General features: G+C 38.3%; 3 protein-coding genes across 8 annotated transcripts; all 3 read left to right on the top strand.

Moving 5' to 3' along the window:
- Nucleotides 1-2,505: 2,505 nt before the first annotated feature.
- LOC148927394 (uncharacterized) lies at nt 2,506-9,085 on the top strand. Its single transcript, XM_089056081.1, has 5 exons — nt 2,506-4,669; nt 4,771-4,933; nt 6,957-7,120; nt 7,643-7,901; nt 8,654-9,085. Exons 1-5 carry the CDS (start codon nt 3,084-3,086, stop codon nt 8,759-8,761), a joined length of 2,280 nt encoding a protein of 759 aa, XP_088912207.1. The 5' UTR covers nt 2,506-3,083; the 3' UTR covers nt 8,762-9,085.
- Nucleotides 9,086-12,872: 3,787 nt separating this feature from the next.
- Nucleotides 12,873-20,319, top strand: LOC148927392 (protein LNK1-like). Of its 6 annotated transcripts, none has more exons than XM_089069822.1 (8): nt 12,873-13,008; nt 13,531-13,618; nt 16,284-16,840; nt 16,917-17,238; nt 17,773-18,459; nt 19,409-19,557; nt 19,717-19,843; nt 19,914-20,319. In XM_089069822.1, exons 2-8 carry the CDS (start codon nt 13,595-13,597, stop codon nt 20,004-20,006), a joined length of 1,959 nt encoding a protein of 652 aa, XP_088925948.1. In that variant the 5' UTR covers nt 12,873-13,008; nt 13,531-13,594; the 3' UTR covers nt 20,007-20,319. The 6 variants fall into 6 exon arrangements, 5 of the variants coding, with proteins under 5 accessions (XP_088925948.1, XP_088925947.1, XP_088925951.1 ...); XM_089069821.1 differs by having other exon boundaries at nt 12,886-13,008; nt 13,521-13,618; XM_089069824.1 differs by adding an exon at nt 16,123-16,216 and having other exon boundaries at nt 12,917-13,618.
- LOC148927393 (uncharacterized) lies at nt 14,483-15,700 on the top strand (the record flags this gene model as incomplete). Its single annotated transcript, XM_089070135.1, has 1 exon — nt 14,483-15,700. A coding segment is annotated over one exon (561 nt), but the record flags the coding sequence as incomplete, so codon positions are not given.
- Nucleotides 20,320-21,462: the final 1,143 nt, after the last annotated feature.

The following is a 21,462-nucleotide window of genomic DNA, read 5'->3' as shown; positions in this document are numbered from 1 at the left end:
TCCACTAACACTACTTTAACTATATTTCTATTACCTTATCAATTGTGCATTAATTCTCATGTCATTTTATCTACGACTCATCATTTAGTGCTATATCCTTAATTTCACCAAATTTTGGTACAAAATTTCATTTTTTTACCACTCTGTATTTTGATTTATGGGCAATTGGGAAAAAAAATCATGAAATTTTGATTATAACTTTTTATAATGATTAATTTTGATATTTTTCTCATGGTACCATAGCAAAAACAATTATCATGCTACAGTTTTAAATCTATCAACGTACATATTTTTCATTTCAAATAATATAAAAATTAAAAACATAATTAACTAAATATACTTATTATTAAATAATGTCATTTCAATATTTTGTTTGCATAATTTTTTATTTTCTAATAAAATACTCTTCCCATTCCATAAATATGTGCATTTTCCATTTTCGTCCGTCATACAAAAATATGTGCATCCTATTTATGGAAAATTATATAATCTATCAGTATTTAAAAGCGAGTTTTAAGGACATTTTAGGTAGATAAGAGATGTTTTTAGGGCAATTTGGATAGTTGAGAGATGTTAATGCCATTAAGAAAATATTATAAAGTCAAATCAGATGCCATTAAAAAATACTCTCTCCATCCCGAGATAAGTGACTTGTATTCCTTTTTGGGGTGTCCCACTATAAGTGACCTATTTCCATTTTTAGCAAAAAGTCATTTTTCTTACTTTATTCTCCACCTACTTTATTCTCTCTTCCCTCCTCTACTTTTCCCTCTCTCATACTTTATTTTCTCTACTTTAACTTATTTAAATACCATTCCTTAAATCTCGTACCCAAAAGAAGTAGGTCATTTATCTTAGGACGGAGGGAATAGTACTTATTATAATATGACAAAGACCGGGCCTCATATAATTGAAATGGTTCTCCACTAATTGATATATTAAATTATGCATTTAAAGTTAATCAAAATGCCATTGGACATTTTTGAAAAAAAAACGTTACATGATGATGGGTCAAAAGTAGCTATATTATTTAACTAGCCTTCTCCTCCTCTCTCTTAGAGCATCTGCAATAGCAGATGAACGTGCGTCCTAGCGCCCGGCTAGCGGCTCGGATGTCACGTTCGTCCGCTATTGCAATCAGCTAATGCATGACGGACGAATGGAGTAGACGAGTGTTCGTCTGCGTTGGGGTGGCGTTAGCCGATCGCTCGTTCGCTATTGCGCTGACGCGATCGGCTAGAGCTATTTTGTGATTTTTTTTATTCCAACTCTATATATACGGCTCGTTGCACTATTCTTCATTTGCACTTGTAATTTTAATTTCGTATTTGTAATTTGTGAATTTATTTTATTGGTTAGGACATCGATTAGTCCTAGTACTAAGCTATTATTGTGCAATGGTAGTCCTACTGATGTGGCAGTGCAGTAGTGACGTGGCAGAAGATGTTTTTGGTTAGTCCCAAGAACACCTCCTGTAACGTCATAAGGACTTCCCACTGACTTTCCACTGCCCAATGGCAGACATCCCCAAGGACTTCCCGTGCGGACTTCCAGCAATAAATAAATTCACAAATATGTAATTTACGTTACAGAATTAAAATTTCGACACAAATACGGGGGAAATGAAATGATTTTATTTATAAAAAAAAACCATACATATTTAAACTAAAAAAAGTATATGGTTAAAAAAAAAAACAATCTCAAACCAAAAAATGATTCAAAAAAAGTATACATGTTATGCCTTGAATTGCAACGAGCCGTATATATAGAGTTTTTTATAAAAAAAGAAAAAGAAAAAGAAAATCGGGACGTGCGTCGGCGACACAATGGCGGACGTCGCCGGAAAGCCGCGGACATGCGGTGTCCGCAGCGGACGTCCGCGTCCTTCGCTCCCGCGCCTAATGGTGGACGTCCGGCAGGAAGTCTGCCGCTGGAGATGCTCTAAGGCTTGGCTATTGGTTTGTCCGCACTACTGCAGATACTCTTAGTTTTATTGGTTAGGGTTTCGATTAGTCCTAATACTAGGCTATCCGCTATTACAGTGCACCGGTTAGTCCTAGTGATGTGGCAGTGCACTGGTTAGTCCTAGTGCTAGGCTAATGGTTAGTCTGCACTATTGCAGATGCTCTTACTTTATTATACTCCCTCCGTTCCATAAAAGATGTCACACTTGTGGGACGGTCTGAGATTTTCGGAAGTTTTATTTTGTGTGTTAAATGCAGAGAGAAAATATTATTTTTATATTCATGTGAGGGAGAATTTTTCTAAAAATAGAAATGTGACATCTTTTGTGGGACAAGTTAAAAAAAGAAAACGTGATATCTTCTGTGAGACAAACTTCTCTCTTACTTTATCAATTTATCTTAATTTTCGTGCCATATTCACTGCCCATATTTTTATGAGACAAATGAAGTACTCCATATAATTTCTCTCAAATTATTAACTATGAAAAGTATTTGAGCCGGCTTCTTTATCTCCTTGATTTATCTTCCGTCCGGCATAAAGAATGAGAAGATTTGGGGATTAGCATGCACAACGTTAGATGGAAAAAAACTGAAAGTGAAAAGAGTGTAGTGCGCCTGTGTATGTGTGAGTCAGGAGAGAGAGAGAGAAACAGAGTGAGTGAGAGGGGAGAGAGAGCGTCTCTTTTCTGCAGCTTTAATGGCATGATTCCATTCATATTTCTATGCTACACCAACTCTGTTCCAAAAATTAACCCCAAAACCAAAACGATCTAAAAGAAGAAATAAAGAAAAGGAGAAATGGATTATCGTTTCTTTTTGGGTTCATTTTTTTTCGGTTTCTGAAACGGAAACAAAATGTAAGCCATTTGAAATCTCACCATCTCACCACTGTCTCACTTTCCATAATTGTCACACTCCAACGTTTGTTTTTTCCAGATGCTGAAAATCGCTAATCTCACGATTTTCCATTGTCATGTTTGTATTCAGATTATTGTGTTTTTTTGATTTGTTGTGCGATCAATCCACTGTTGTACTTTTTCTAAATTAATTTTTTTTTTCGGATTTGTTTGTGTGTGTTTTAGTAGCGCTTGTTGTGTGTGTGCGTGTGTGTGTATTGTGATGTTTGAGGGAGTGAAGATTCATCAGAAGGGTGCAGAAAATATGAAGGAAGACGATGATAATGAGCTGGAAATGTTACTGGGTAAGATCTCTCATGCAGAATCACCATTTAATCTTCAATCCGCACACATCGATGCACATCAGCATCACAATAGTAATCATGTCGATAGTGGCCGTGGGTATGGTTTTCGTTATGGCCATGGTCATGCATCATGTGTGGTTCAGCAGAAAATGAATGGCCATGAGTATGGCGAGAGTCATGTTAATGGCATGTATGGTGATGTTGATGAGCTCTTTGGGCGAAACTACCCGCGTGAGTCTTCCCCTGTTAGTGGATTTTCCGTGAAACCTACAGATGGTTCTTCTTCGAGCCTGTTCCATGGTGGCATGCGCTCCTTGTATGAGACTGGATCGCATTTCGAGGAACTGAGACCCCAGCCGGTCTCTGGGGATGGATTCTGGCCGGATTTCAGGATGGTCGATGAGAACAAACTGTTTGGTGATTTCAATTTGTCGGAAAATTTCAGTAAAATGTATGTTAGCGAAGAGAAGTTCCCTAATGGCGTCAAATCCTGCGAGGGGATAAATTTCGAGAGATACAAAGTGTATGAGGATCTTAGAAAGGGGTTTTGGGGGCATGGAGGATTTAGCCTCCCTGGTGCTGAAGGGCATTCTAGGATTCAGGGTGAGAATGGTTCTGCATTTCTGGAAATGCAGCCTGATCAGAGTGGTAATCTGCATTATTCACCTGGTCTGTTTGATGGGATGTTTTCCCCGCCTGATTTCAGAGGTAATGTATTTGGAGATGGAGGTTACCCTCTGGGGTTCGTGGTACCGGGTGTGTACTCGGGTTTAAAGAGGACTCCAGTTGGTGATGCATTTCGCTGTGCTTCACGGAATGGGATTAATCTGGTTGAAGGAAGGGATACTTTATACTCACCTAATGTGGTTCAGTTGACACGCATGCTTCCTTGTTATGGTGAAGAAAATGTACTTCAGTACCAACCATCAGTTCCTAATGGACGAAACAAAGTGCCTCTCCATGTTAGAGTGCCTCAAGGGGGTATCGATGCATTTACCAGTGAGGATAGTTTGATCATTCAGGGAGAGGGTGTTACTAATGGAATGGATAGAGGGCACACATATTTGAAAGGTGACAATCTGAGGGGTCCTCACCATCATAAGAATGCTGCTGAGAAGTCTCTAGAGAGGTTGCAGCTAAATGGCGGTCTCCGTGCTGCTGCAGTCCATGATGTTTACTACGGTCCAAGGATGGTCTGTCCTTTCTCCCTGCCTTTAAAGGGTATTTCCATCACAGAAGCTCAGGGATACATATATGACATTGCAAAGGATCAGCATGGTTGTCGATTTTTGCAAAAGATATTTGATGAAGGAACTTCTCAAGATGTGCAGATAATATTCAATGAGATAATTGACCATGTTCTTGAGCTCATGGTTAATCCATTTGGAAATTATCTCATGCAAAAATTGTTGGAAGTGTGCAATGAAGAACAGAAAACACACATATTGTTGCGGGTGACCGAGGAGCCAGGGGAGCTTGTTAGGATCTCTCTGAACACACATGGGTGCGTTTTCATCATGTCTTACATTTTGCCTGATTGTAGACACTTAAAGAAGATGCCATATATGACTTGTTATTCAAGCTCTTTATTGTTTTTTGTATCAGCACTCGGGTGGTCCAGAAATTAATCGAGACGCTTAAAACAAGACAGCAGATATCACTTATTAGTTCAGCTCTTGAACCTGGTTTTCTTGTACTTATCAAGGACTTAAATGGTAATCATGTTGTTCAGCGATGCTTGCAATGCTTCACTGCAGAAGATAGTAAGGTAACTACTGATCTAAATATTTCCTAACAAAGTTTTTGCATGTGGTAATGGGGGTTCATTTTATTTTGCTTTCTTTTATGTCTTATCAGCTCACCATCATAAGTTAGGTGTCAGCTGAGTGTATCTCCTCTTTGCTGTATGCTGTATGTAGCTTGTTTTTCTACATCACTTTGTGATAACTTCTTATGTATGTCTTAACCGTCAGTCATATTAGTACTAGGAATAAGACAACTGCAATAAGTCAGATGATTAACATCCATATTTAATTTGATCGTCATTTCCAGTCGATAAATTCCTAAGAGAACTTCAAATATCACTAATAAAAACCTGATTAACATCTTTTGTTACACTAACATTTTCTGATCAATTCACTCTATGCCATCTTTTCAAAACATTAATGCACATAATTTTTACTCTCAATATCCATTTGAGATATATGCTTATTATGATGCTGTCTGGATATCACTAATTCAGATGTGGAAATGAGATGTAGTTTCATCCTCTTTTCAATATGATTCACTGGCCTAGTAGAAGATTTTGTAATATTTAGAAGTTTCTGAATTTTTAAAAAATGAATAAATGGTCTGTGGCTACCGACACCTTATGTAAAGCATTGAAATTAATAATTATCTACTCCTGAAGCATGCATCTAGTTTCTTTTATGCTAAACTGCTACAAGTTAACAATAACAATGCATTAAACTCTGCTCAGTTGCTTTCAAGTTTCATACACTTTTCTTGTTAGGTATTCTTTTTTAAAACTAGTTAACCTGTTTCACCAATTATCCTCTTTTAAGTATTGCCAGTAGCCAGGGTAGTTACTCACATAAGGGTTGCATGTAATTCTGTAACTAATATTTTGATGAATAAATAATCATCACATATTTGGACCATAATAAGCTACATTGAGTTCAAAGAGGCTGCTCTCTAAAGTACTCATCGGTTATTTAGGGAACCAAATATTCGGTGAAAAGATTGTTAGCCATATTAGCCAGAAAATTTATTTAAGGTTATTTCTTTTTCTTGAATTTTCTTGTCCTCTTCAACTTGAGAATTTTTTTTGTTTCTCTGACACAAATGTCCTTTTAACGTGGGAATTTGGAAATAGTTCGACGTGTTTTGATCTTTCTATCCATGACTTTCCGTCATAGGATTTCTTCATTACCTGGAATTACCTTCTCTTAAGCATTGTGTCCTTCCCTTAAAGAAGACCACTGTCATGTGTTATGCTTCTAATTAACGGCCAAAACTGTTCAGAATATGGTGCCAAAATTAAACTTACAAATCATCATGAGCTGGCTTCTGCTTCAAGTGCCACAAAATAACAGGAGGGCTTAAATGCTCACTGTGCTATTAGGTAGAAGCTAATTTTGGCTCTTTGCATGTCACATGTTTCCAGAAGATGAGGCGGAATATTAAAACTTGCATGGTTTTAAATGTTAGGAAGGTTTCTCACATGTTAGTATCAACTAAGGTAAGCATGGTTATCTAGTCGAAAGACTTTAAGTTTATAAATAGAAATCTCTCCAACAATGAGTCATGATTTAATGGAATGGTATATTGATACTGGAAGTCATTTGAGATGGGTCATGTTCTTCTGCTCATTACGTAGAAAACACTGAGCACCTTTATGCGTTTAGAGTGGTAATCTACTGTCTCTCATCTGCATTCCACTCCGAAAGGACTTCAATATCAGTCATATTTACTTACTTGTTACAAAGGGATCAAAGTGCAAGGTTTGTTTTACATCTGCTCTAGTTGTTATGCATTTGATTAATTCCCATCAGTGGCTTGTAGTTGTAAAATATTACTACTAGATTGTGGTTATATTTGAAAGTTCTTATCAAAATTATGTATTACTAATTGGAATAAAGATTTCCCCACATGTTCCAGCATTAATCTTCCTGAACTTTTTAATGTTGGTAAAAAGTTATTACCAGTAGGAAATATTACGCTTGCATTCTTCAATGTTTTTTGGCTTACTCATAAAAAACTTATTTTGACAATATGAATCACATTTGCAGTTCATTTTTGTTGCTGCTGCAAAGTACTGTGTGGATATTGCGATGCACCAGCATGGGTGCTGTGTTCTGCAGCGTTGCATCAGTTCTTCCACAGGAGAATTTCGAGAAAATTTGGTTGCTGAGATTTCATCAAATGGACTCCTACTTTCTCAAGATGCATTCGGGTAATCAAGTCTTTGGAAATTGGATTTTAATTTTTAGTTTCATGCATAGTGTTTGCTGGAACACTGAGACATTATGTACTAGAGCAAAACATTACCAAGAAGTCAAGAAATTTTGTTCTTCATATTTAGCTTCCTGATTGAATGTGCTTCATTCACAAGCTTAGGAATCTTGTTGGAGTAAAATGCTGAAGTGAACTCTAAGTTGAGTTAATAACTGAAACAACTTTTCCAGGCCAATCAGAGAGCAGGGGTCTCTCATATTTCTGTATTATCTGTGGGTGATTGATGATACTTCCTTTTTCCTGATATTGACTATTGTATGGTACTGAGAATTGTTGATCTCTCTCTCTCTCTCTCTCAGTGTCTCTCTCATCCACCTTTTTAAGTTTAATTCTAGTTGATTGAAAAGCACTCATAAAAACATTTACTACTATAGCCATAGTTAATTGGCGTTGTTTTCAGTACTTGTAATCTTTACACACAAAACCATATTTCCTGAGTCCTTTATCTTGTTATGTGCAGAAATTATGTGGTTCAGTTCATTTTGGAACTTAAGATCCCATCTGCGACATCCAAGTTGACATGTCAGTTTGAGGGTAACTATGTGAATCTATCCAGACAAAAGTTTAGTAGTCATGTGATTGAAAAGTGTCTTGTGGTATGTAACAATGAAACACGATCAAAGATCATCCATGAATTGCTCTCTGCCACTTACTTTGAGCAGTTGCTTCAGGATCCTCATGCAAATTATGTTGTGCAAACAGCTCTTCGAGTTACTGAGGTATGCTTTTCACTGACATCTTGCTGCTAATAATTTGCCAATTCATTCTCCATCAGACTGCAAGGTTTTTGTTGGAATCAAATTGATGCATCACGTGTAACTTGCACTTATGGTAGAAAGTAACATTATATGAGTTAAATAATATGACAGTCTTAACTTATGCGAGACATATTTATATGTCAAACATTACCCTGTCTTCTTATCCAACACCTCAGTTGATACCAACCCCTGGAAAGGGTAGTCCTCTACACTAAGAAGTTGCTGCAAATTTGTTCTTCGAAACTGTTTTGTTCTTTATCTCTCGAAATGATATTTTTACCTCAATGGTTTTATTTGTCCGTCAATCTATAAGTGAACCATCCCTAAAAATGTTCAACTAGAGTCCTCTCTATTTTTCTCTACTATAAGTATTCTAGTTATTGATTTAAACATTTAGCGCATGTTTCCATATAAGTGGTTCCACTATGATACTCGTAATGTGTTAAAGAAGTGGAAGATGAGAAGGTTTCTTGCCACTGCAACCAAATTTTCACTCTTTTTCATGCACTAGAGCTAAACTAGCTACTTCAGTTGCTATTTGTAGCCAAAAATGAGGATTAGTTTACATATCTTTGATGAATACATTTGATGACTTTAGGGCCTGTTTTTTTATGCTTCTGATTCCACGTTCACTTGGGCATTATTTTTGCTTATGAAAGTACTCATATATGGGATATTCTTGACAAAGCCACTTATTTTTCTGTTGCAAGCAGGGCTCTCTACATAGTTCTCTAGTTAATGCGATTGAATCCTACAAGATGAGCTCAAGAAATACCCCTTATTCCAAGAGGATTTTCTCTCATAAGGTTTTGAAGAAGTGAACTACAGTCTCCTTCTAATGTTGTTTGAATCTGACTCCATTTCTTAAAGGGCTCCATGTGTGAAAACTTAGCTGTAGTCCTGCTCAGTAAGGACCAGTTTTTTTTGTCAATTTTGCTCAAAACTGTTTTTGTTACACGAGCTTTTACTCACAGGAAGAGTGTAAAGAAAGGCAATCATGCCTTGAAACACTTTAACAATTGTGTTTTTGTTGTCAAGTGTACGTTCAGGCTAACTTTTATCCACGTTCTCGTTGGATCCTCTTTATTTGACAACCTTGTGATGTATATATAACAAAGTTATGCAACAGATTCAGCTATGCGATTCACGAGCTTTTTGATTGCTGCATCCTGCGTGCTAAGCATTGGCAAATAATGCATACTCCTGCTGTGCAGCATCTGTGTATAGACAGTTTTCTGTTGTCTAAGCTGCGCGTTTAGTTTTTCTTTGATGAATTTGTCTTTGTTTTGAATAATAATTTGCATAATATGGACCAATCTATTGTTTAGAGTGCAAAATTTAACAGTAAAAATAATTTCTCTGTATGTTTACTTCTGCAGTTATATTCATGTTCATTTGGAATGTTATCTATTTATGCTCAACAGTAGTCTGTATACATCTCTATTTATTTTGATATGATGGGTAGATTTTTTAAAATTACAATTGAACTATAATGTATTTTGTGATGAAGATATTTCGAGTATCTAATAAGATGATTTTTGAAAATGCAAACGTTAATTCACAAAATTCAAATCTAAAATATAGAATGCAATTTGACATGCAGTCAGATAAAATGATCCTATGCATACTAATTGTAATACAGATCTTTTGTACAGATCTTTTATACTTGCAAGTCCCCAACAAAACCATATGCAATTTCCATTTCTGTTTACCTTTTTCTTTGATTTTCCTTTTACTTTTCTCCTTTTCTTACCGTTTCCTTTCCCCTTTTTCTTTTTTAGATGAACAGTATATAATATTTTGTGATTGTTTTGAAATTAAATTGTACTCCTAATTTTAATGTTTACAACATTAGTAGTATATAAAATGTGCCAACAAATGATTTTTTGAAAGAATAAACAAAAATGTATTACTAGTATATTTTATTTTCATAATTATAATTACTATAAAAAATATAGTAGCAATTAATTAATTATATAATCAGAGAGAAATTAAAAAAGAATTACTAAAAAGTGATTGGTGAAATTATGAATGATATACGCATAAGCTTGACTGGATATTAAGAGTTGATGTGAAAATATGGTTTAAAATACTACTTACGTTAACGGAGAGCGTCTCCGGTGGCGCCCCTCCCACTAGGACTTCCCACAAAAACTTCCTACCACATCATCACTAGGACTTCCCATTTTACTGCCACATCACTAGGACTTCCCATGCACTAGGACTTCTCACTAGGACATCTACTAGAACTTCCCGCAATTATTCAATTTACGGACTTTTTTATTTACGGAATTAAAATATCGACACAGAATACGGGAAAATTCGAATACTTCATTAAAAAAATCACATAATACTTAAAACAATTACATAATTAAAAAAAAGTTACATAATTTTTAAAAAAAATACATAATTTAAAAATAAAATTACATAATACCTCAAAATTATATAATCATAAAAAGTCGAGAAATACAACCCTCGGCTCTCACTCGCCCCCGTCCTCGTCCCCGTCCTCGTCCTCGTCGCCCGTGCCGCTGCCGCTTCCGATGTCCCCGCTCTCAATCTCGATGCCATAATCATCAATGGGTGGCATTCCTAAATCGCGCCGACATGCATCGATCACATCCTTGCACATCCTTTTGTACACAGGATCGTGCGTGTTAAACCACCTATTCATGCTCTGCATAAGGGTCTTCGTTAGCTGCGCACCGGCGAGACAGTCGTTCATACCTGGGTCTTCAGGGGCCTCCGATTCGACCTCGTAGGACCCGCTGCCGCTGCTGCTTCCCCTCGCCATCCGCTGCGCAGCCTTTTGCCCCATCGGGACGGCGAGAGTCTAATCGTGGTAGCGGGGCCACTTCCTCGGCCTCGGGGAGCTCGTGCGAACCAGCACTGCTGCTATACTCACCGGAAGAGTTGATCTTCGTCCGCTTCCAGCTCGAGTCGACACCCGCATAAAACTTTTGCGATTCCCTGACCACGAGAAAGGCCTCCCATTGGTCAAAATCTTTGAACTTCAATTCTTTGTCGGGGTACTGGGCCAAGGCTCGTTTCTTCACATCATCCTCAGACATGCCGCTGGTTGCCATGCGCATGTTGTTTTGGTAGAGGGCGGCAAAACGACTGAGCTTAGGCCTCAACCGAAGCCACTGTTTCCGGCATTGCTCGGGAGTGCGAGGCTTTGCCCCAAACGGTTTGAGTATGAGGTAGGCCTCACTAATGCGATGCCACAATCGGTCAACATACTAGTTCGGCCCGACATAGGGATCCTCTACTACACCTATCCAGGCCTTCGCAAGCGCGGCATTTCCCACACGATCCAGATCGTCCTCTTCTCTCTCTCATCCTCACTCTCCTCCTCCTCCTCTGCCCCCGTGTGCGAGGAAGAGCTCGGGGCTTTGCCCTTGCCCCTACCCCCGCCCCTTGCCTTTGCTCCTGCCTCTTGCAGCAGGCTCCGCCTCATCGGGAGTCTCACGGATCGGCGATAGCCCCAACTCCACTCCCAGCTCCTCAAAAGAGAAAGTCTCGATGCCGGTGTACTGAGTCTCCGGAACAGTACTAGGGGGATCATCGGCCAACAAATCTATATATGGGCAATAGACAGATTCCCTAGGCGTCCTCGGGCTCCTGTGCTGCATCGACCCACCCACCGCCATATTTGGCGGCGTACCGCCTATCCCCACTGCCTCGGGCATCATCCCACCCACCCCCGCCATATTTGGCAGCATACCGCCCATCCCCGCTGCCCCTGGCATCATCCCACCCATCCCCGCCATATTTGGCGGCATACCGCCCATCCCCGCTGCCCCGGGCATCATCCCACCCATCTGACTCATCCAATTGTACATATTGTAGAACATTTGGGGAGTCATCCCCGCCATTTGGGGATTCATCCCTGCCATTTGGGGATTCATCCCCGCAAAGTTTCCCTCCGTTCCGGTGGGAAACGTGGGTGTGTTTCCTCCACTCGTGGTGGGGGAGTTCCTATTGTACTCCATTGTAGTAGAAATGAAATTTGTAGATTTAGAGAGAGAAACTTGTCAACACAAGACAAGTGGTGTGAATGAAATGAAGTTTATTTATAGAGTTTTTTTAAATATATATATATATAAAATCGGACGTCCGACCTCGAACGTCCGCCCGCCCGTGGGTCGGACGTCCGAGCCCATCCGACGGGCGTGGGTGCCCTTCTTCTTCACTACGACGGACGTCCGGGCGGACGTCGGCGACGTCCTACCGCGACGTCTGCCATTGGAGACGCTCTGAGCTGAGCTTTGGATAATAGAGTGGATTTAATAAGTCGTTAGATGGTAAAGATCTAATTTTAGAATTTAGGTGTTGATTTTTGAGTTACGAGAGATCTGATTTAGACCATCTCCAATGGTACACTAAAACCTAAAATGAGATAGGTATTTAGCTCCAATAGTACTAAAAAACCAATCCTATTTTTGGTTTTTGAGAAAAAAATACATATTTTAGGTTTACACTAAACCAAAACTTAAAAATTCTCAAATTTTATGAGTAAAAAAAGCATAATATAGAGAATATTCTTTTAAGTTTGAATTTAGTGTAAATGGTTAGAGTAAAATCAATATTTAATATAAGATTTACACTAAAATAACTTTGAGTTCAGTGGAATGGTTGGAGACACTCTCATTAGGATATTGATTTTAGATTGACAGTTGACAGCAATCTAAATTTTTTCATAGCTGGATTAACAGCGATGGATCCGATTTCAAACGATTGAGAGCCTAGAAAATGATCCGAAACCCGAAAGCAAAAAAGCGGACCAATGAGAGCGCGGAAAGAGATCGTATCCCGACCCGCCTTCTCATCCACTAGTTCTGATACGAACCCGTTACTCTGCCGCCTCCGTAATGATCCACTCGCCACGTGGCGGCCCCTCCACGACTCCCACTTTTTTCCATTTTTAATTAAATAAATAATAAATTCACAACAAACATTTTCTCTTCCCTTCCAAAGCTCTTTCATTCTCTCTCTGAAACTCCCCCAGATTTGCGACTCTGACTTCTCGTTGCTAGGGTTTGTGACTGGACTCAGCGGTGTTCCGGTGAGTTTTATGTGGAGCTCGGGTCAGAAGAGATCAGCTATATTATTGTTGAATAGAACGTTTTAGTTCGATTATGTAATTCGTTTTGGTCTTTCTGTGAAATTGTAATCTCGTGGAGTGAAGAGTAGAAAGTGAGTGATGAACTTTGTTATTACTGATGTACTATTGGTATTAACCTTTGAATTGCAGGAGAATAAAATTTTTGATGCCTTTGCCAAGATTGATTGTAGTTAATTAGCTACTTCATTAATACTACCGTTTAAAAAAAATATGTTGAGTAGTAACATTCACTTATTATGCCTTTTTGAGAGGGTTGAGATTCGTTTTTCCCGATTTTTGCGGCGTTCTGTGTTCTTATCTGACTATTATCTCATCTGCAACTGCAAGTACACATTGAATTGGTGTTAGCGCGGTGCCTTGTTTCTGTGGTTTTCAAGATTACGATTTATTTACTTTTGGCTTCTAATATTTTTCCGGTTGCTTGTTTCTTGGGGGATATTTCAAACGCGGAGGTGAAAGAAGATTCGTATATAAACATGAAGAAAATTTCCTACAGCTTCAGTGCTGGTTAAAATAATTTTAAGGAATGACAGATTCGCGCATGTATGAGGTGAGTTCACCATTTCTGGTTGTTATATGATTAAATAACACATTAGTATTTTATTAAAGAGAAAGGGGGGGACACTTAATATAACATCTTCTGCTTCTCCTTTGTTTTATGTGGAGCTATCGCCAAAATATTCTAACCAGACTATAGAAACGGAACCATATCTGTTCGTTGAAGAAATTGTACTTGAAATCATTTTTATCTGATTGTAAAGTATGAGAGAGATAGAGATAACAAAATTTCTTGTAATCTTGTTAGTTAAGAATGGGCCCGCCTCATTAGAGAGAAACTTACCATAAATAGAAAGTAGCCTAATTTTTGTTGACGACCCAAAATGGAAAAAACTACTATTTGTTGTGGATTGTGATGGCTAAACCATATATTGGTTTGTCTACTTACTGTTCACATGTATAAACGAGTCTGTTAGGTGATACATACCTACTAACCAATGTTGTCAAATAGCAGCTATGGCGGGGATATGGCGCTATAGCATATCAGTTTTTAATGAAAACACCATCGCCACAACGCTACATGGCATTTTTTTGTGGCGGCCGCCATGCCCGCCACGGTCGTGGCGCCACCATATCCCGCCATGGCTGTATTTTAGGCCAATTTTGACTTTTTTGGTGCTAATTTTGACTTTTTAATGAGGCTTTTTACTTTTTAATTGAATTTTGCATAGGCCCAAAACTAAACCAACCCACTCCAACAATTCTAACCCATTTAATATTTAATTAAAATGAAAAACTAAACCCTAATTCAACCAACGGCTACTCCTTCCACAATCTGCCGCCCCGCCACCGCCACCGTCGCGCCTCCGGCAGCCCAACACCCTACAGCCGCTCCTATTTACAATCTGCCTCCTAAACCCCACTCATCCCCACTCAGCCACCGCCCAGCCACTTGCCGCCGCCACCCCCCCGCCGCCGCCGCCTACAGCAGCCCAGCACCTTCCAGCAACAGCAGGATAGGAACAAGCTTAGTGCAACCGATGGATTTGATCCTATTATTTTCGATGATATTGATGAGTGCAATGAGTGGCTAGTTGGGGAGTTGGATGATGATGATGATGATATTGATGGTAGTAATCATTTGGTTCATGATGACGATGATACACTTGATTGGAACATGGTGTATAAGGCTTCGGGTGTTGGAGAGCTTAGGACATATACTAGGTCAAAGAAGAGGGAAAAATCTTCTACATCTAGTTCAAGTTGTCTTAGAGTTTCTAAGAAAAAGGAACTTATCATACCTAGAAAAGGGAAAGGGAAAAGGCTTGAGCTTGTAGATGAAGAATTGGAAGAGGAAGAATTTGAGGATAGTGTAAGTGGAGATCAAGAGGATGGAGCAATGGAGGATGAAGATGAAATGGATGCCGTTGATAGTGATGATGATGAACTAGAAGACTATGTTGAGCTTGATGATTGATGTCTATTGAGCTTATCATGGTTTTATGTTTTGTTGAACACTTGAACTAAAGACTTTAATTACTAGACTTTTATATAATTGCTTTTTATTTTATGCTTTATTACATATTTTTAGAGTTTTTAATGTTATATTTTTATTATTTTCTAATTTTTTGAATTATATATGAATATATAAATATTATTTTATATATTTAATTAATGACCGCTATATTCTGCCATACCGATACGCCATATCCCTGTGGCATTTTTCGGGCGAACCGCCATGGACCGCTATACTGCTTTGACAACATTGCTACTAACAGAACACGAAGCAATTGTTAACACTGATATGGGAGACAAGCTGGGTTGTTAGTGAACAAACTTTATAGTTAAAATCCAAAAAATAGCTATAGTTCTTCTCTTCACATTATCGGGTTGGGAAGCATATACTTCTATGATATCACTTCAATGTCTAGATAAGTGATGTTAGTATGTCTAGGTTCGACTCTAGAATCCAGACAAAAAGTTCCATTAGTATTTCATTTTAATACACTCTGTCATGTATGTTTGGACGTCATTAACTTTTGGCCTACGTGATTTACAAAACATGAACCAATGATGAAACATTTTGTACCAACATGAAATAATAATGAAACTTTTTTGTACCAATATGAAACAATGTTGAAACATTTTGTACCACATGTAGACAAAAAGCTGACTTTGTCTATAAACAATTGACGGAATGTATTAAAATGAAATGCGAATGAAGATTTTTGTATGGAAACTTCAAACCTTTTGTACTAATATGAAGCACTGATGAAACATTTTGCATGAATAGTGTAATTACCCCTGAAAATTCTGCATGAAGTGATATTCATCAAGTGTTGCATTCGTTTCCACTTTTAATTTGTAGTGAACCAGTTTAGTAGCCCCAGTTGCCTCTTATTTTAAAGGAGAATTGAAAAAAATGAGTCAAATACATGCTTTGAGTTTGTTTATGATTCATGCTGAGCTGGAAAGCTAATTTATGTTGTTTGATCTTTTGCATTACTCTCCTAACCTGGCAATTTAACAATTGCAATACGAGATTATACTATCCAGCTGCTTTAACGAGGGCCACAGACTTCTTCCTTGTGATTTTAGAACCCATTACTGGAACTATTGGCTTGTCACTGCATGACCCATTTGTCATCTGGTACAGTTTATGCATTTATGCAAGCATCATATGAAGTTCAGCTGAAACTCTGTAATGGCTGTCACAGTTTGAAGACATAGGTTGGGATGATCTTTGTCAGAGTGATGACCATATAGTGCCTCGTCCTTTGGAAGATGATTCTCTCTTGCGTGATAGCTCCAAGAAACTTCACTTTGAAGAAATAAATATTGCATATAACACCGAGGACAGACAATCTGCTGGACATGTTGATCAAGGAATTGAAGAAGGAAAGTTTTCATTATTGAGTAAAAGGAAGTACAGAATGTCGGAAAGAGATTCTACACCGGGGGCACCAAGTGGTATATTCTCTTCCTCAACAGATGCTGAATCGACCAAAGAAGCATCTGGTTTAGCTTCTGAGAAAACCACATCCTCAACTAATGTTCATGAAAGTAGTAATGCGGATACTCATGGTAATCAATTTTGTGTTGCTGGTACCACTGGCTTTAAAACCAACTCCTCCACTGATCCTCTTGGTGACATAACTCATGCTGGCAACAATCTCAATTTCTTTGAAAATGATGAAGTCAAAGATTCAAGTGATTTCTTTAATTTTGGTTGGCCTGAAATAGAGAACTTTGAAGACGTTGACAGGATATTTAGGTAACCCTGCACTCTTTCACCATGGGGTTTTCGAGTTATGTTTTATTTTTGTTCATAATGGCCTACTGCATTTCAGGAGTTGTGACTCAACATTTGGACTTGGAGCCAGTAGAGAGGATGAGTTCCGCTGGTTTTCAGCACCAGATAACATCGGAAGCACTGGAGAACTTGTCAATTCAGACTTCAAATTCCCATCACCTGAGTCGAATTCTGCGGAAAATCTCTCATCAAACCATACCTTCTTAAAGGGCCATTCTTCAAATGATGGGGCCATGGTGGGTGCACCTATCAGGCTCAGAGATGGTTCTTGGATCTCAGAGAACCCTGAATCTCACTTGTCCTTTGTGGATGGACCTGCTATTGCGAATGGCGAGCAAGGATGTAACCCTAAAGCACATGTAAGTACACATCACAATGTTTTGAAGCCTGTATCGGCCCTATTGGGTTTAATTTTTCGTAATAGTGATGTGGAACCACTTCGGAATAGTTGTGAACTTTTTGCGACCCTGAACCGATCATATTGGGGTTGGCAGGGTGTGGTTGTGAGTAGTAATAGTGCAGAATATACTACTTCTTGTGGTAAATGTACTTTGTTTGTGAATGTCAATTGCTAATCTATCTCTAGATGATTTTTCGTGATAGTGATATGAAACCACTTCTTTCCATGTTCTGGGGTATAGACTGATAGTAAACCATTTTTGCATACTACTAAAAAACAAGTGTGTTCTATCCTTATAATTGTGGACTTCTTGCCACCCTGAGCCAATCATCTTGGGGGTGGCAGGGTGTGAGTTTAAGTTATACTGCAGAAACATTACTTCTGTATGGTATATGTACTCTGTTTATGAATTTCAAACACTAATTCATCTCTAGATGTTGGGAGTTTGAAAACTGTACCACAGTTTCTAAAATTGTACTTCACTTTACGGCAGCTGAACAGGCACCAAAATCAGGTGAAGCTGCAGAACCAGTTCGAGGGAAAAATAAAAGAGCATGATTTTGGAAATGGTGCAAGTAAGCTTCCAGATGGCGCAGTGCACCCCCCTTCTAGGGCCAAGTGTTATCAAGATTTCTCATGCCAGCAACAACCAATGCATATTTTGGTGCCAGCTTCCTGTAATTATTTACAAAATCACTTCTCGTACGTGCATCCAGATAACAGTCCTGATCTGACATCAGTAAATCCAACATCTTCTGCTGTCAAAACTGAGACAAATGAGTTGACATCTTCACCAACCAGAGATTCTTCCCATACACCCAATCTGTTTCAATCTATAAATGGCTCTCATGACCCTCCTCTTCCTGAAACAGTTCCAACAGGAACTGGAAAAGGAGTAAAGCTACATCGTCACCATGGTAGTCAATCTCAAGTCGAGAGCAATTTAAAACCTGCAAACATAGTGGTGCAAGCCACCTCAAGCAATCCTGGTTCTATGACTGAAGAAGCGCATTATACCCAAGGTAAGTCAGAGAATCATAGTGAGTTGGCAGAAGTACGCCACTTTATTCCAGCAGAATTAGGATCCTCAAATGTACAAGAAACCTCAACAAGTTCTGGCAAGGATGATGCTTCTCTGGAAGCAGCTAGTTTTCGCCAGCTTAAGCTGGTTACGGAGCAGGTATCATCTGGTCCTAAACTTACGAACACTAACTTCACAGCAATTACAAAAAATTGCAGTGAGTCATTCTTCTGGAATATAGGACGAAAACTAGTTACCAGTATTGTAGCACACAGATATAGTATGTGAAGTTTGATACTCCTTTTCGCTGATACTAACTTAATTCAAAGTTCTGCTAGTCTGATTTATGTAGCTTTCCAGTCTTTGTGAAACTATTTTGCCGAAGTCTGTCCACTTTGAAATTGCTGCATGCATGCTAACTTGATAGAAGTAGTGCAGTACATCATACATTCTGAAATTCTACATGATATACATTTTGAAAATTTACATGATATACATTCTCAAAATTTGGATTATGTCCCGAATTCATTTTATTTTTTGTAAAGATTTAACCAGGGTTCTGTCTCATATTACCAACAAACTGTCGTTGAAGTTTATTACATTTCATGCTTAGGCTCTGGGATAAGGTTACCTGTAGATTGAAATCGCCCTGCCACTGATTTTCCTGGGAAAGGATTTTCCACAATCACATGCTCATGAGGCCTAATTCTTAATTGTTGTTCTGTGCACATCAATGACTGCCTTTCATGCTGATGTAATAGTATGAGCCCTTAGATATTTATTCGAATGAAATGTCGAATGACTGTCTGAAGTGGATGAGGAGTAAATAGTTTCGGGGTGCGTATAGTGATATTAAAGAATTTATATAACTGCCTAAAAAGCATGGAAGAAACCATATGCAGCAAATAAATAAAACTGATGCTTATACATTAAATTGATTAGGTTAAGGAAAGATTGCCTATTTGGTCCATGCTATTTTGTGTCCAAGAACAGTGTCAACTGTGGTATCCATTCTATCATGATCACCACATTCTTCATTGAGTATAAAACATCTTACCTTGTTACACATTCTCGTATGTTGAATTAGCTGTGTCCATTGTTGGATTAGTTGGATCTAAGAACGAAGATATGCATAAGAGACAGTTTGTACCGTCTCGCACGGAGTGCTGCAAAAAGGCATACCCATTCAAAATCAAACAGCGGCTTTGATGGTGTAAGAAATGCCAGTGGAACATTAGTAGCTGAAGGAGAAAAAAGGTACAAGAACTCTTCCCTGCATTATTGTATGTTAATCTACCTTTTTAAAAGCATGAATGTTCCATATAGTGCACTAAGCTGAAGAATTACTCCCTTGCCTCCAGGCCACTTAACTTAAGTTACATGCTAACTCTCTTTTGTCCGTCCCGGGCACAACAGCTTCGTGGATATTGAAACGGATACAAATCCTATAGACCGCTCGGTAGCACACTTGCTGTTTCACAGACCTTCCGAGTCATCCCCTGCATCCACCAAAGATTCACTGCCATTCAAGTTGCCAAGCATGGTAAGCTTTTCAATTAATGTCTATCACCAAGTACACGTGTAACTAACGAGATAGTCTTGTGCGCTGGTAGGTACGGGGTTCTGACACTAGTACACCTGTAATGAAGAACTTGATAGACAGTGAAGAGGCAGATGACTGCAAACAATTGCTCTCAAAGAGTTAAGATGATCTTGGTGGCCATATGAAGTTCTTGTATAAAGAATTTTGTGTGCTTTTAGTAGAGCTCAACTTTCTTTGATCCTGATAGAACTTCCATGGTCTAACCCTGCCATAACTGTGATTATAGTGAGTTGAAGAAAAATATACACTTCAAAGCAGTTTCAGTTACTAGGTTTCTTGTATAAATGTCAATATGGTGTCTAGCTTTAGGCTCCAGCTATAAACTATAGTACTACTATTAGAATTTCATTTTATGCATTTAATGTGCAAATATATAAAATAATAGTAGTATCTATAGTTAAGTTGGACCAACGTCATATTCTTGTCACTAACTGTTTTTGTGCAATCAATGTTGTCTAATATGAGTACAATATGATGTAATCCAATGCTATGTAATAACGAATTGTCTGAAAATTCAAATCCAAAATCTTATCTAAAAAAATCTAATCCGAACTATAAAATTTCTAAAATTAAATGATACTATAACCAAGAAGTATAAAAATCTAAAGAAAACTTGATTGAATATATTCACATTCATTTTGAGACGTTCATAAAAATTAGTCTTATTTGTATTTATAAACTTTTTCATCTTTCTTTTTCTCTTATAATAATACTTTACAATCGAGGTGACTTGATCTACTTGACAATTCTAGCTACAAATTACAATACTTTTATGTCTAATGGATCCGCCCAAAATTATACTCATTCGGTCTTATAAAAATAGACTAGTTGGGATGACACGAATTTTAATACATAATTGATAAAGTAAGAGATAATATAAAAAAGGTGGTTGAAATAATATAATGGATGGTGAGACCTATAAATGATAAAGTAAAAAAAGGAGAAAACGTTTTTATAAATAAATATAAACTATTTTTATGGGACAAACAAAAAAAGAAAATTTGACATATATTTATTGGACAGAGTGAGTAAATAGGATTCGACCTATAAATGATAAACATTTAATATTACTCACTTCGTCCACCATTACTTGTCACTAGTTTCCTTTTTGGTCTGTCTGTCAATACTTGTCACATTTACTTTTCAATAAATCTATGCGACCAAATTTCGTACAACAAAAAACTGGTTTATTTGAGAAAAAATCGATTTATTTATGCATTTAAACAACATCGTTTTGTGTTTGTTGAGAAAAAAATTTAAAAATTTAGAAATGAGAGGCAAAGGGAGAGAGAAGGGACAGTCAGCAGAGATGAATTGGGGACGTGAATTGGAAGGGGGAGATGAATTGGGGCGGTGGACGGTGGATGGTGATGATGGGGGCGGAGCAGCGAGAGGAAGGGACGGAGGGCGGAGCGCCGCTGCTCCCACAGCGGCGACGGCGGCGCGAAGAGGCAGAGAGTGGGAGAGATAGAGGAGGGAGAAAGAGAGAGAAAGAAGAGGGAGAAAGGAGGGAAAGAAAGAGAAGAAGGGGAAGAGCAGATGGTGCGCCGGAGCGATGG

The sequence above is a fragment of the Salvia hispanica genome, chromosome 4 (genome assembly GCF_029641045.1).
Source record: "Salvia hispanica isolate PSC_SH4W2 chromosome 4, Shi_PSC_v1, whole genome shotgun sequence".
NCBI classification, from domain to species: Eukaryota; Viridiplantae; Streptophyta; class Magnoliopsida; order Lamiales; family Lamiaceae; genus Salvia; species Salvia hispanica.
The sequence above is the reverse complement of the archived record's forward strand: the minus strand, read 5'-3'. Positions and strand labels throughout refer to the sequence as shown.

Coding starts and splice junctions, on each gene's coding strand:
- LOC148927394 (XM_089056081.1), top strand. CDS start 3,084: ATGTTTGAGGGAGTGAAGATTCATCAGAAGGGTGCAGAAAATATGAAG. Junction 4,934..6,956: donor TCACTGCAGAAGATAGTAAG/GTAACTACTGAT, acceptor TCACATTTGCAG/TTCATTTTTGTTGCTGCTGC. Junction 7,902..8,653: donor CAGCTCTTCGAGTTACTGAG/GTATGCTTTTCA, acceptor TGTTGCAAGCAG/GGCTCTCTACATAGTTCTCT.
- LOC148927392 (XM_089069822.1), top strand. CDS start 13,595: ATGACAGATTCGCGCATGTATGAG. Junction 18,460..19,408: donor TTAAGCTGGTTACGGAGCAG/GTATCATCTGGT, acceptor TTGTTGGATTAG/TTGGATCTAAGAACGAAGAT. Junction 19,558..19,716: donor GTAGCTGAAGGAGAAAAAAG/GTACAAGAACTC, acceptor CGGGCACAACAG/CTTCGTGGATATTGAAACGG.